Source organism: Manihot esculenta, chromosome 12, assembly GCF_001659605.2.
Source record: "Manihot esculenta cultivar AM560-2 chromosome 12, M.esculenta_v8, whole genome shotgun sequence".
NCBI classification, from domain to species: domain Eukaryota; kingdom Viridiplantae; phylum Streptophyta; class Magnoliopsida; order Malpighiales; family Euphorbiaceae; genus Manihot; species Manihot esculenta.
This window is the reverse complement of record NC_035172.2, coordinates 6,475,001-6,488,063: the sequence shown is the minus strand read 5'-3', so window position 1 is coordinate 6,488,063 and position 13,063 is coordinate 6,475,001. Positions and strand designations below refer to the sequence as shown.

Here is a 13,063-nt window from a genome sequence, read left to right as displayed (position 1 = left end):
TTTTTGGCCCCTTGATCACTGCCATTGCAGTGAATCTCAAATTATTGCACCCAGCATATACTGACCTTTCCCCCACTTCCAAGACAACCCCCCTGGACCTACGCACATTAGATGACATGGGGTTGCTTTGCAAGGTGGGGGATGTTTTTTCCATTGCACCTGTAGGTCCAGTAACGCCACGCCATGAGCGTGTTTTCAGAAGGAAGAAAGCCACTATAAGCACCACCACCCAGCAGCCAGCCACTATAGCAGATACTGCAGATGAGGCAACACAAGCAATAGGGCAGGAACCAGCAAATGAGCCACCTCCAGCAGCCCCCCAGCAGGATGCTCCTCAGCCACCTGAAGACGAAGCCCCCAACCAGACAGTAGAGGCTCGTCTCAGAAGGATTGAAGATCGAATGCAAAGGATGGAGCACTTGTTGGACCTGCTGGTGGACCATTTTCTGCCCCAGCACCGTGACAGATAGCGATCTGCCCAGTGATTTGCCCAGTGCTTGCCCAAGTCACTGGTCAAATCACTCACATGCCAGGAAGTCACTTTCCCTTTTCTCCTTCATTTTTCTATATATTTATTCAAACATTGAGGACAATATTTGGGTTAGGTGTGGGGGTACTGGAGAGTATTTATTCATTGATTACACCATCTTTTTGCTTCTTGTTGTTTCTTTTTGTTTCTTTTTGCATTGTTCTTACCCCTTTTTGCACACACCAGAATTTTTTTTCACACTCCTAGCGCACACACACAGAATTTTGTAGCTAATTGCTTTACTCAACATAGATAACAAGGCTGAAAGAGTTTCCTTATCTCATGACCCCATTGATTTGCCACCCCTTTAAGCTTAAATTGAATCATTCACAGTATGTTACCTTCACTTAGGGAGTTTTTCTCTTGAATTGAATCCTCAAATTTGCTAAGGTCAAGGGAAATAAAAATACAAATACATGCAAACACAAAGTCAGTGTAACTCCCTAAGAGCTGATTTGCCCAAAATATCATGAAAAACCAGCACAAAGCACAAAGCACAAACTTGTTCCAATGGTCTAAGACTATGAACTAAGCCTAATAGCCACTTGGAGAAGTAACTGACTGAGTAACCGGGGGTGTATCACCCATGTACACAATCGCGTAAAAAGGTTAGTGACTTTTTCAGGCAAGGATAAGAATAAGTGCTGCTAAAAATAAAAATAAAAATAAAAGAAAAAGAGAAGAAAATGGGCAAATCACTCCTAGGGGTTGCATTAAAACTAACATAAAGGAATAAGCATGATTGAGTCAAAAACCTTTCTCTTGATCATGGTAGGTGAAAGGAAACAAGGAAAGGAGAGGATGACCTTAGTGCATGTACTCTATACTGTGATAGTTCAGATTAGGAGTCTAGGGGGGCTGATTAAGTGGTACTTAGGCTCAAAAGAAAAAGGGGCTTGATTGGCTAAGTTATTTGTTGCTTGAGGACAAGCAAAAAGCTAGGTGTGGGGGTATTTGATCAAGCATAAATTAGCCACATTTTTATTATCTTTTTTATTGCTTATTTACACATTTTTTAGTTTAATTTATGGTTTTTATCTTGTTTTTACAGAAAAGGAAGAAATTGGAAAATTGGAGAAAAAGTGCAGAAAATTGACAGAAAAGTGATTGGGTCAGTGATTTGCCCAGTGATCCGCCCAGGTCAAGCTGAAGCAGAAACCTGGAGGCAACAAGTGATAAAGTCAGTGATTTGCCCAGGACACTCGATGACACTGGCCAAATCACTCGCAGAAGACAGAGAGAACTGACTGGCAGAAACGTGATCAGGTCTGTGATTTGCCCAATCCCTTGAAGAAACTGGTCAAATCGCCGGGCAAATCACTTCGACAGCAGAAAATACAGCAGAGCGGGAAATTGTTCAGGAAACCGAATTTCAAGTTTTCAGAAGTCCAAATCCAACTCAATCACTACCAAAACAATTCCAAGAGCCACGAAAGAGTTTCTCACCTAAGGAATTCCAGTTGCAATTAAATTCAACATCAAAAGAGGAATCACAAGCCAAATTAAAAAGGGATTTCAAAATCCTAGAAGGATGGAACTCTTCAACTATAAAAGGGCAGCCTCTAAACCAGCAAAGGCATCTTCTGCTGAGGAATTGAACTCGCCAGAAAATCTCCAGCATCTTGCTTTTTCTTTTCCTTTCATCTTTTTGTGTATTTAGTCCACCATGAGTGGCTAAACTCTTTTCTTTTCTAGTTGAAGTTGATAATATTCAGATTTGTGATGAATTGGGAGGTTTAATACTCCATTGTTGAACTCTTGTTTGTTTCAATATTTATGCAAACTGATCTTTTCCATAATTATTACTTTGCTTTTAGAATCAATAAGGGCCCATTGCTTTTAAATTGCTTAAGTAATATTGTTTGAATGATTTAGGTCCGTAATTGCTTAGGTTATTCAAATACTCATTTAATCAAGTTGCATAATCTAAACTTGACCACGCGGTTGGCAAGGATAGAATTGGGTTTTTCTAAGTCTTAATACAATCAACAGTTGTTCGATGCTACAATGCCCCAAGGACGTTCCTTGGCAACTTGTTGATTAGTGTTTGATTAGCGAACGTTTCCTAATCAAACTAGAACTAAGGAAGAATTTGGATTGTGAGAAGCGTCTTCCACAACCAAAACTGATTTATTGAAATCAAATAGGAGTCTTTAATGATCAATGATCAATTCTGAACAAACTGAATTAGACTCACACTTCAGCTAGAATCTCTTTCCCATTGAAATTCTCACCTATTTAAATTATTGCTTTCTTTTGCTATTTAATTCTAATCATCAAATCAAAACCCCCCTCTTTTAATTACTTGTTATTTACTTGACCTAGTCATTATTAGGAAAATCATTGGTGTCAATTCCCTGTGGTTCGACCCTATTGCCACTATCTACAAGTTTATTGTTGATTGTTTAATAGGTTTATTTTTGACGGCTTCGACAACCGCCTATCAGTATCATCAGCAAATACAACATCAATAAGAGATGGAGCCGCTTGAGCAATTTTAATACCTCAAAGAATACCCTAGTATGTACATTTGACAATAAATAAGAAAGAGTCTAAGATACAAAAGGAAGTAGATAAGGGGATAGAGGATCTCCTTGCTGAAGCCCACATGAAGGATAAAAAGGAGTAGTCGATTGACCATTAACTATGATAAAAAAACTAATAGTAGAGATACATTGTATGATCATCTGAATTCATTGCACTGCAAACTCCATTTTGTGTAGAATCCTACTCAAAAAGCGCCAATCTATCTTATCATAAGCTTTGTACATATCAAGCTTCAAAGCCATAGAATGCATATGAGAATGAGATATACATAAATATGAAAAACTTCATGGGCAATCACAAGATTACCTTGAATAACACGTCCCAGAATAAAAGCATTCTAATCAACTGGAATAAAATAATGCATCCATGGTTTCACCTATTAACAACAGTCTTGGAGATCACCTTATATACAAAATTACACAAACTAATCGGCCAAAACTGATAAATACCAGTAGGATTATGACACTTGGGAATAAGCACAATGTTGGTTCTGTTGAATTCCTTCAAAAGGAAACCTGTGTCATAGAAATGATGAACAACAGCACAACGAGATAGTTCCACCATATGCCAATTACGCTTATAGAAAAGGTCAGAAAAACTCATCAGGGCCAGGAGGTTTAGAACCATCCAACTGAAAAACAGCCCAACCTATATCATCATCAGAAATAAGGGACAAGACAGTCTCATTAATGCAATGTGACCAAAGAAGGGATAAGAGACAAAACTTGATCATCTCCTTGACAATTATCAGCAGTAAATAAATATCAAAAGAAGTTACTGATAAAACATTGAGGCCCAACTTTTTGTTCAATCCAGATACCCAATGAGGATTGAAGGCGAGTGGTCCTATTAAAATGACTGCGTTGAAGTGTAGGTAAATGGAAAAAAAATGTGTATTCTAATCACCTTCTTTAAGGCTGAATACGAGATCGTTGCTGCCAATAACTCCACGCAACGCCAAAAATCATGAAGTTGAGATGTCAATTAGGACTCAAGGAGAGCATTAGATTGATCAAAAGATCGTGAGTAGAGATCCTCCAAACATCGGTTGGGTAACAAGGAAGCAATAAAATCTAGATAAAATTGAGTTTGATGCCATGTTCTAAGTTGAGACCTACACATTTACAATTTACGGGCCAAAGAGAACATAGTAGAACCTCGACGTGAAGAGTTCCAAGCTTGCTAAATAAAGTGGAATATCGGGGGTGCTCAAGCATTTGGATTCAAACCTAAATAAGTATTTCCGTTTACCAACCAAACAAGAATCAAGTAATAAAATAAGAAGACAATGATTAGACTCTCCATTTCAATTCCAGAAGAGCACAAGCCTACATAAAATCGTTAAATCCCGACATTTGAGAAGAGCGCACTATGCAACAGTCTATCTTATCAACAGATTGAACGTACTTGAAATTGTCTAATTTTATAAATTTATTTTAAAGTTTTTAATAATTAATAAATATTAAATTTTATTTATCTTATATATAAAACTTATATTGAGTCTGTCTCGGCACTCGTGCTTGAGATGATATGGAGTGTCTTGGGGAACAGCTGATGGAATATGAGTCTTATTTATTGATTAGTATTGGTGGAGGCCGGTGATTAGTAAATGTCTATCTAGTGGTGGGGCTACTGTGTCCCTTTTGTCCAATTTTTCAAAAAGAAAAAAGAAAATTGTTTTGGCATCTCATAGTGCCCTTCAATTGAAAATATAAGCATCTTCTTCTTTGGTTGGAGCTTGTCTCTTTGTGTCCCCACAATTGCATTAAGAATAATCATCACCAATTTCCACTTAAATGCATGAAAATTTACCTAGACCTCAGTATTGGGTAAGTGTCGTCAACCGTGTTCCACGGTCTTAGCATTTTTATGATACCGTTGAACAGATTAAAAACAGTTCTGGTATAACTTAGAGTTTAAAATAGAAAATAGATGTTTAAAATTAAAAAAAGAATTAAATTTGTACTAACACGTTTAATTTGATAGTAATAGTAGGTGTGTTTGAATAAATTTGAAAATTTTCATATTTTATTTTTTTAATTTTTAATTTTTATTTTAAAAAAATAAATTTAAAAAATAAAATCTCATAATTTTGTATGAAAATATTAAATATTTAATAATAAATAAAATTAAAAATAAAATGTTAGAAACTTCAATTTTAACTCATACATAATAAAAAATTCAAAATATTATAACAAGATAGAGAAAAAATAAATATCAAACTATAATAAAAAAACATAATAATACAAAGAATTTTTTTATTTTATTTATCTAGAATTTTTTTATAGAAAATATATTTTTCTCTTATATTTTTACGGTACAATATCTTTTTTTTTTATAAATAAAAGAGAAATTTTTACAAAGTCAACAAATTCATACTTTATAAATGGATACATTATTTATTTTACATATAAAGTTTTTCAATTTCACTCAACAACTAAGATTTAGTGTAATAAATATCTCAGCGATCAATACACTCTTAAAATATTTAAATATTAATATTTTAATTATATTAAAATAATAAATTTTACTTTAAAAATAATGATCGAGCAATCGAAAATGCCCTCTTTGATAAGCCTCTTTAGAATTGCCTTATAGTATTTGATCTGCTTGATGAGTCCCTTTCATGATCAAAGTCAGCTGCAGGCAGAGATGGAAGAAGGAAAAAGGGAAACAAAAGAAAATTCTGATCCATATCACTAATCCTTATCAACAAGGATGGATTATTGGCCAACTCATAAGTTGTTAAGGCATGATCTTGAAGATTTATTAGGATCAACCATACAACTCATAATAGTTAAAACATGATCCCATTACCAAAATTTGGCCTCTTAGCAGAAAATAAAAGAATAATTTACAATGTAATCCTTGAAATTTTACAAAATATGCAATTTAGTATATGTTTTTTTAATAGTAGAAAATTTAGTTCTTATGCTTATGTTTTGTTAACAAAATAGCTTCTTTTTTTTTAAATCCAATTTACGGTTAACAAAATAGCTTGAATCCTCTTTCCGAGTCATATTATAATGTTTAAAAATTTGTCAAGCTTGGAAGCCTAGGTGTGAACAAGGAGCCCCGGATTTCATCAATTTCGCTTTATTTGTCTTCTTTCCAAAGACCTGGAGTCAAGAGAGTAATTGCTTTGTAGCTTCTTTCCAAGCAGGTAACAAAAAGATAAAAGAAAATTATTATTTAATCTATAAAAAAAAAATTTTAATTAATTTTTTAATTTTTTAAAATATATTAAAACCCATTAACTTTTTATTTATTTTATATTTTTTATATTTTATAACATTTAAAACACTGAAAAAATTTAATTTAATTAATAAAAAATAATAATATACTTACTAATTAGTAAATTTTTTTAATATATTTTCTAAAAAATAGACTGATTAATAAGTTTTAGCATATCAAATATAATTTCTTTATATGCTCCAGACATCTGGCAGTGAAAGTGATTAATTAAAGTTTTAATGTGTTATTTTAGCTTTTAATTTTATAAAGAGTTGGTAAAGTTAGGTCTCTTTTTTGCATAGGCCACTGGGGTCCACTTACGCAGCAAGCCAGAAGCTGGTGAAAGGCATGTCTCTTTCTGGGAGAGTGAAAATTATCCTTAGAGATATGCATAATTGTGTATTATGCAGAAAATTAATGAAAAATTTATTATTTAGTTTTAATTATAGAAAAATTTATTAGCATATTTTTTAATTTTGAGAAATAACGTCTATTATTTAGTTTATTCATTAATTTTTATTATTAAATATTATAAAAAAATTAAAATATTTTTAATATAAAAAATTAATTAATAATTTTTTTATAAAATTATAAAAATTAAATAATTAAATATTAAATGGTTAAAATTAACAAAACAAATCAATTAATATATTTTTTAAAATTTCAGTGATATTTTAGTATATTTTTTAAAATTAAAGGTTGTGAGTTTATTAACATAGAAATTAATTAATAAATTTTCTAAAATTAATTAACATTACCAGAAATCATACAATAGCTTGAAGAGATTTATACACAGAGTCAGAATTTTGTAGACCCAAAGATTTAAGAAAATTTTGAACATACAACTAATGAACCAAGATTTGTTGTTGAGCTTCAAATTTGATTCCTGCTTTCATCTTTCTTATAAAATCTTCACATTTCTTGTTCAACTCTTCTGCACTCAACAATCCAACTTCTTCTTCTCCTTGTTCATCTTCTTCAATTTGATCATCAGCTACGTCTTCTGTGATCAAGAGAACATTTTCCTCAGAGTTTTGTTCCATGGCCACAGTCTTTCCTTCTGCAACCTCTGTTTTCAACTCTGGCAATTCAATTGATCTCTTTATGCTGGTTTCACCATTGATCTGATTAGTTTCTTGAGGTTGAGACTTGTTGATGAGACCTGAATTCTTGACAATTAAAACCAGAATCCCATTGCAAAGAAGGAACATGTAGTTCTTGCTTATCTTGCAGCTGAGGAATTGCATTAGCTTGAATGTTATGAAAGGAAATAGTGAAGAACAGAGCAATATCACAGAGAAAAAGAACACAGAAGCTGGCAACTTGGAGACTAGCTGTAGAAGGTGGGTATTGCTGAATTTGCTCAAACTGGCTTGACGGTTTTGGGGCTTGACTGGTTCCATCTTCTTTCAACAGGAATTGAGCTTCTGGGAAGATCAGAATTCAGAAATTGGTTAGCTATGGGCTAAAGGCAGCTGGTGGATAATGGGTATTTATAGAAAAATAAATAAATAAAAGGTATTGGAGCCCCAGGCATTTTCCAGTGTCTGATTTATTGGCAGAATTGCCCTTTCTCATCAGACAAAAGATGTCTGAATCTTTGGGTAGTTTAGGAACTGAACAAGTCAATCAACTACTCTGTACTTTGTTAATTTGTTTGGCTTGATTTTTTAAGATGACTTTTGTAGTTCTTGTATTAGTCTTGAGATTAGTAATGGTGAGTGTAATTCCACTTTTCTTTTCTTTTTTTTAATTCAAAGGAAAAGGGAAAAATAAATATTAGGAATTTAGATCACTAGCCATATGTTAATGGTGAGTGTAATTCCATCTTTAATTGACATTTATGTAATAATTTCTTACAAAATTTTAGAAATTTGTCTGCAAATTAACCAAGCAACTGCCCATAAATTCATCTTGTAAAATAAACTAAAACAACTTCTTGCCTTCTGCATTTAATATTCTAATGTGATGATTAATAGAAGACAGGGGAGAAAAACAAAAAAATTTCTAATTTCTTGGAGTTTAAGCAGCAATTATTGACATGGTAAAACGTCAAAGAAACTTCCATGTTATTAATGGAACTAATTGAGAATCCTTTAACTGCCATATTCTGTTTTGCTTTTTTCATATCTGAAATGTATTTCTACTTTTGATGGTTCTTTTTTCTTTTTCATTGATTTTTTCTTGATATAAAAGTAAACTCCTATTTTTTTCATTGATTAAAAACATATATAATTAGCATCTCATATTCAATTTTGGATACGATTACTAAAACTTAGACCAATTTAGATTCAATTATGAGAACCAATTGATTTGGTTCTGTCCAAAATCAGTTTGGTTCGGCTAGGATCTTCTACCAGGCTGGTCATTACAACTATGAGGAGCACTTTCTGGAATTGGACAAAAGATGAAAGAGAAAAGAGCTTATGAATCTTGTAAGAGTTTCTTCACCATTAACTTGCATATTGTGTTTTGGAATAAATGCAGCAACTGTTGCTGGTCACCAATGGATTTTGGCTGCAGAAATAAATTTGATTTTGGCTTTCTTACCAAAATGGGCCTATAACTGGTGAACTGGAGACGGTGAGGCCCGTTACTTTGATGCTGAGGACATTAGGGTATTTAGAATCAAGACTTCTTTTTCATTCATTTATTGTGAGTTGAATGTGGTGATGTAATGAGAATGGTTATTCCGGTGAAAGTTCTGAGGTCCATAGACTCCGATCCGCAATTGTAACTGTTTTACCTTTTGATAGTTGTTTTAGAATCAGATTAAAAATGAAAGTCATCCAAGAGGGCTTTTGAGGCCAAGGAGAGGGCTAGGGGCTACTATCCTCTTAAAATTTTAATTTTTAAATGGAATTAGATTGAATATGAATTTATTTTTAATAGAATGGCATATTTAATTTCTTTAAATTTTTAATAAAAATTTAAAATGTTAATTTTACTTGAAAAGAACATTGTTTTTTTTTTATAAATGTAAATGGTGTATCCATTGTTGGCTATTGTTCATATATTTCTCAATCTTATTAAGTGCGTCATCAAAATTAATCTCCACTGTAGCAAAAGCCAGCAGTGTCCAAACCCAAGAGAGTAGTAGGTGCATTGTGTGTAGAAATGGAGTCTATGCAGACTTTAATTCTTGCCGATAACAGAAGTGAGAAGAAAATAACGATAAGAAAAATTATATAATTTAACTACGAAAATTCAGTGATATAAAATCTCAAAAAATTACATTATTATTGAATTGAATTTTGATATTAATAATAGAGTGATATAAAATCTCAAAAGATTACATCATTATTGAATTGAATTTTGATATTAATAATAGAAATGCTTCTTTTAATTCTCTATTTATAATAGAAAATCCAATATATACATAATATGCTACCATAAATTAAAAGATTCTTCAATAATAATAAGAATATATCAAATTTTTCTATTTTAAGAATATATAGACATATATTACTCTATTTATTACTTTATTTATTTAAGAAGATAAATCCTACATTAAATAAAAATAACTTTCTATAATATGTAATTTCATTAATTATAATACTATCGCTCGATAAAATTCTACGGAGACCTTTAACTAGGGCTGAGCGTAAATCGGTTTAAACCAAAAAATTGAACCGAACCGATTGATTTCGGTTTAATAGTTCGATTAATTAAAAAGTTTGGTTCGGTTCGGTTAATATTTTTCAACTCATTCGATTTTCGGTTCGGTTCGATTTAAACGTGTTAAATAACCGAAAAATCAAAAAACCGATTTTTAATATATTTTTATTATTTAAAACACTGGTTTGATTTATACTTTTAAATTTTATATGGATTTATATGAATTTTTTAAATATTATCCTTATATATTCAGACAATTTTTATTGATAAATGTATGTGAAACATTTATTGAATTATTTTACTGAAATTAGAAGAAAAAATTTAAAAAAATATAGATTTCGATTTGAATTGAACCGAATCGAACCGAACCGATTTTTATCGGTTCGATTCGATTCGGTTATATTTTTATAATTAATTTTTTCGATTTTTAATATTTTTACAATTCGATTTTCAATTTTTTCAGTTCGGTTCGATTCAAAACCGAACCGACCGATTGCACAGCCCTACCTTTAACCTGCGATTTATAAGTATATTTAAAAATAATCACACAAAAATGATCACATAAAATATTAAAATATAAAATAATTTTTATAATCACACTTTCCTTTTTAAAAATAATAATGGTAAGAAAATATCAACATAAAGTCCTTCTTCAAAAGTGAATTTGGCAAAGAAATATCAATACAGTCACTCTCCAACTTATAGAATTACACAAACTACACCAATCCATATAGAAACTTAGATATACATAGAACAAAAATAGAATAAAATTAATTAAAAATATATAACAAATATACAATGTTAAATATAATAATGACTAAATAGATTTTTATATGTAAAATTATAATGACTGAAAAAAAGTAGTAAAGAGAATAGTATTTGAAAATGGAGGAAAGGAAAGGGAATTGGCATTGGAAGAAGAGTTCCACAGATATCGTAGTCAAAACGTCCATTTCACTGATCTCAACAGCTGTAGGCTATAGCTGCTTAATAGTAGGTCCACACTCTGGCAGAGTTGAGGAAACTAGACTAGCCTCATAGCAGCACCCCCTTAAAAGGCAGGATACTTTGTACTTTCCTTCCACTGGAGGTTGCGTTTCGGCATTTAAACCAACCAACCAAACAATCCCTTATTAATTTCCACCTACTATATAAATATATATTTTTATTATTATGACGTAACCATGACATCTTCCTTCCCAGTCCCGTCTACGTTCCAGTCAAAAAGCAACTGAACTGCTACCTACCTAGGTATTAGCCTGCCCTGCTTACGGAGTATTAGTATTAAATTTCTAATTTTTTTAATAAATTTACTAATTCATTTTTAATTATTTAATTAAAATATTTCTCTATCCAATAAAACTAAACTTTTTAATTATTAATAAACAATTATTAACTGTTTTGAATATGAAAGTCATTATTTTAACTTCATTTTGAATATGAAAGTCATTCTAAACTTCTTTCACGTAGAGGGTCAGTTTAACTATTTATCAATTTGCTATTTTCGCATTGAATTACAGTAAATTAAATGAAGTTTAATTAATTTTAAATCAAATATTGTGAAATTAAAAAAAAAAAGGTTCTAAATTCTCAATGCAAGTTTGAAATATAGTCAAGGGTGTGTCAACTGTCAAGTAGACTGGCCACAATCCTATATGGATCGAGAATCATGTGGAATTGAATTGATTAAATCTGGAAATGCACTGGTCAAATAAACGGGTTTAGTTTTTTAATCTAAGCAAAACTTTTAATTAGAAATTACTGTTAAACTTTATTTAGTTGGAATAACTTAGTTAAAAAATGTAAAATGTTTAAAAAATATAAAAATTATTTCTGTTTAATATACCAATTAACAATAAATTATTAAAAGATTTTGATTCATTGCTAAAAACTTGGTAATCCTTTACCAATAAATTTGAAATCTAATTGAGAAAACAAAAACAAAAATATTATTATCCCTGATAAATTCATTAGTAATTATGAATTTTTTTAAAGAAATTATGTTCAATTAAAATAAAAAATATTATTATTATTTTTAGTTTAACTTAGTAAGATTTAAAAGTAACTTTCTTATTTGCCTTCATTTGTAATATGCAAGCAAAAAAATAAATTCAAATGAATTCTAACATAATTATAAATTTAATTTTTTCAAATGAAAATTTTTAAAGTTAAAAGAAATGAATTTTTTTATTTTAAAATATGAAAATTAATAAAAATAAGTTAATTAAATTCAAATTTTTTAATTTTTTAATTTCAAGCATGAAGATTGTAAATATGTTGTTAATTTTTATTCGATAGTAATTTAAAAAAAATTATCAGAGATAAAACATATACATTAATCTCATAACATAATTGAGTAAAAATGTGTGTTGCTTTTTGTACTCTAAAAATATAAAGTTAGTTATCGAATCTCTTAAATATTCATCTAATATCAACTGGCACGCATTATAAGGGATTCCGCGATTATAGGCATAGTGAGGATTTGGTAAATTATATCCTCTAACGGTAATTTTGTTCCATAAAAAACTCGATCGGATCAGAAAAGGGCGAGTCTTGGCGTTCTAAGTATCAAGTATTATGATATTCTGGTCTTCTTTCTTAAGACTGAGATTTCTTTGCCTCGATCCACTTGCTGAAATGTCAACTGCCACAATCAAAAACTTCCTTGACTTTGTTGCTTTTGGGAATGGGTCAAGGATGTTTAACCCCATTAAAAGATTCGGATTGTTGCTTGTATTTCAGAGGGGGTTCGAGGAATGCTTGCATGCACTTGATACCTTCAACACTTCTGGATGAGTTCCTTTACATCATACTTTATTGTTGGCTAATAATATCCTTGTCTGAATATCTTTCGGGTGATCTTTCAAAAACTTTCATGGCTTCCGCAATCTCCTTCATAGATATCTCTCAGGATACTCCAACCATCATCCTCCGTTACATATTGTAACCAAAGTTATGTTGTTGACCTCCTGTATAACAAACTATTTATTAGTGCATGTCTAGAGGATCTTTATATTACTTGTTTGGCCAATAATTCATCCGTTGGCAACTCGTCTTCCATCAAGAATTTGTACACCAACGTTATCCACGTTTCTCCTTCCTTAATGGACAAAGACTTCTCCTCATCGGTTGCTG

General features: G+C 31.1%; 1 protein-coding gene across 1 annotated transcript; it reads right to left on the bottom strand.

The window, feature by feature from the left end:
* Positions 1-7,038: 7,038 nt before the first annotated feature.
* Positions 7,039-7,800, bottom strand: LOC110628617. The gene has a single exon (XM_021775390.2). The coding sequence runs from the start codon at positions 7,711-7,713 to the stop codon at positions 7,156-7,158; it is 558 nt and encodes a 185-aa protein (XP_021631082.2). The 5' UTR covers positions 7,714-7,800; the 3' UTR covers positions 7,039-7,155.
* Between the last annotated feature and the right edge of the window lie 5,263 nt (positions 7,801-13,063).

Coding starts and splice junctions, on each gene's coding strand:
- LOC110628617 (XM_021775390.2), bottom strand. CDS start 7,713: ATGGAACCAGTCAAGCCCCAAAACCGTCAAGCCAGTTTGAGCAAATTC.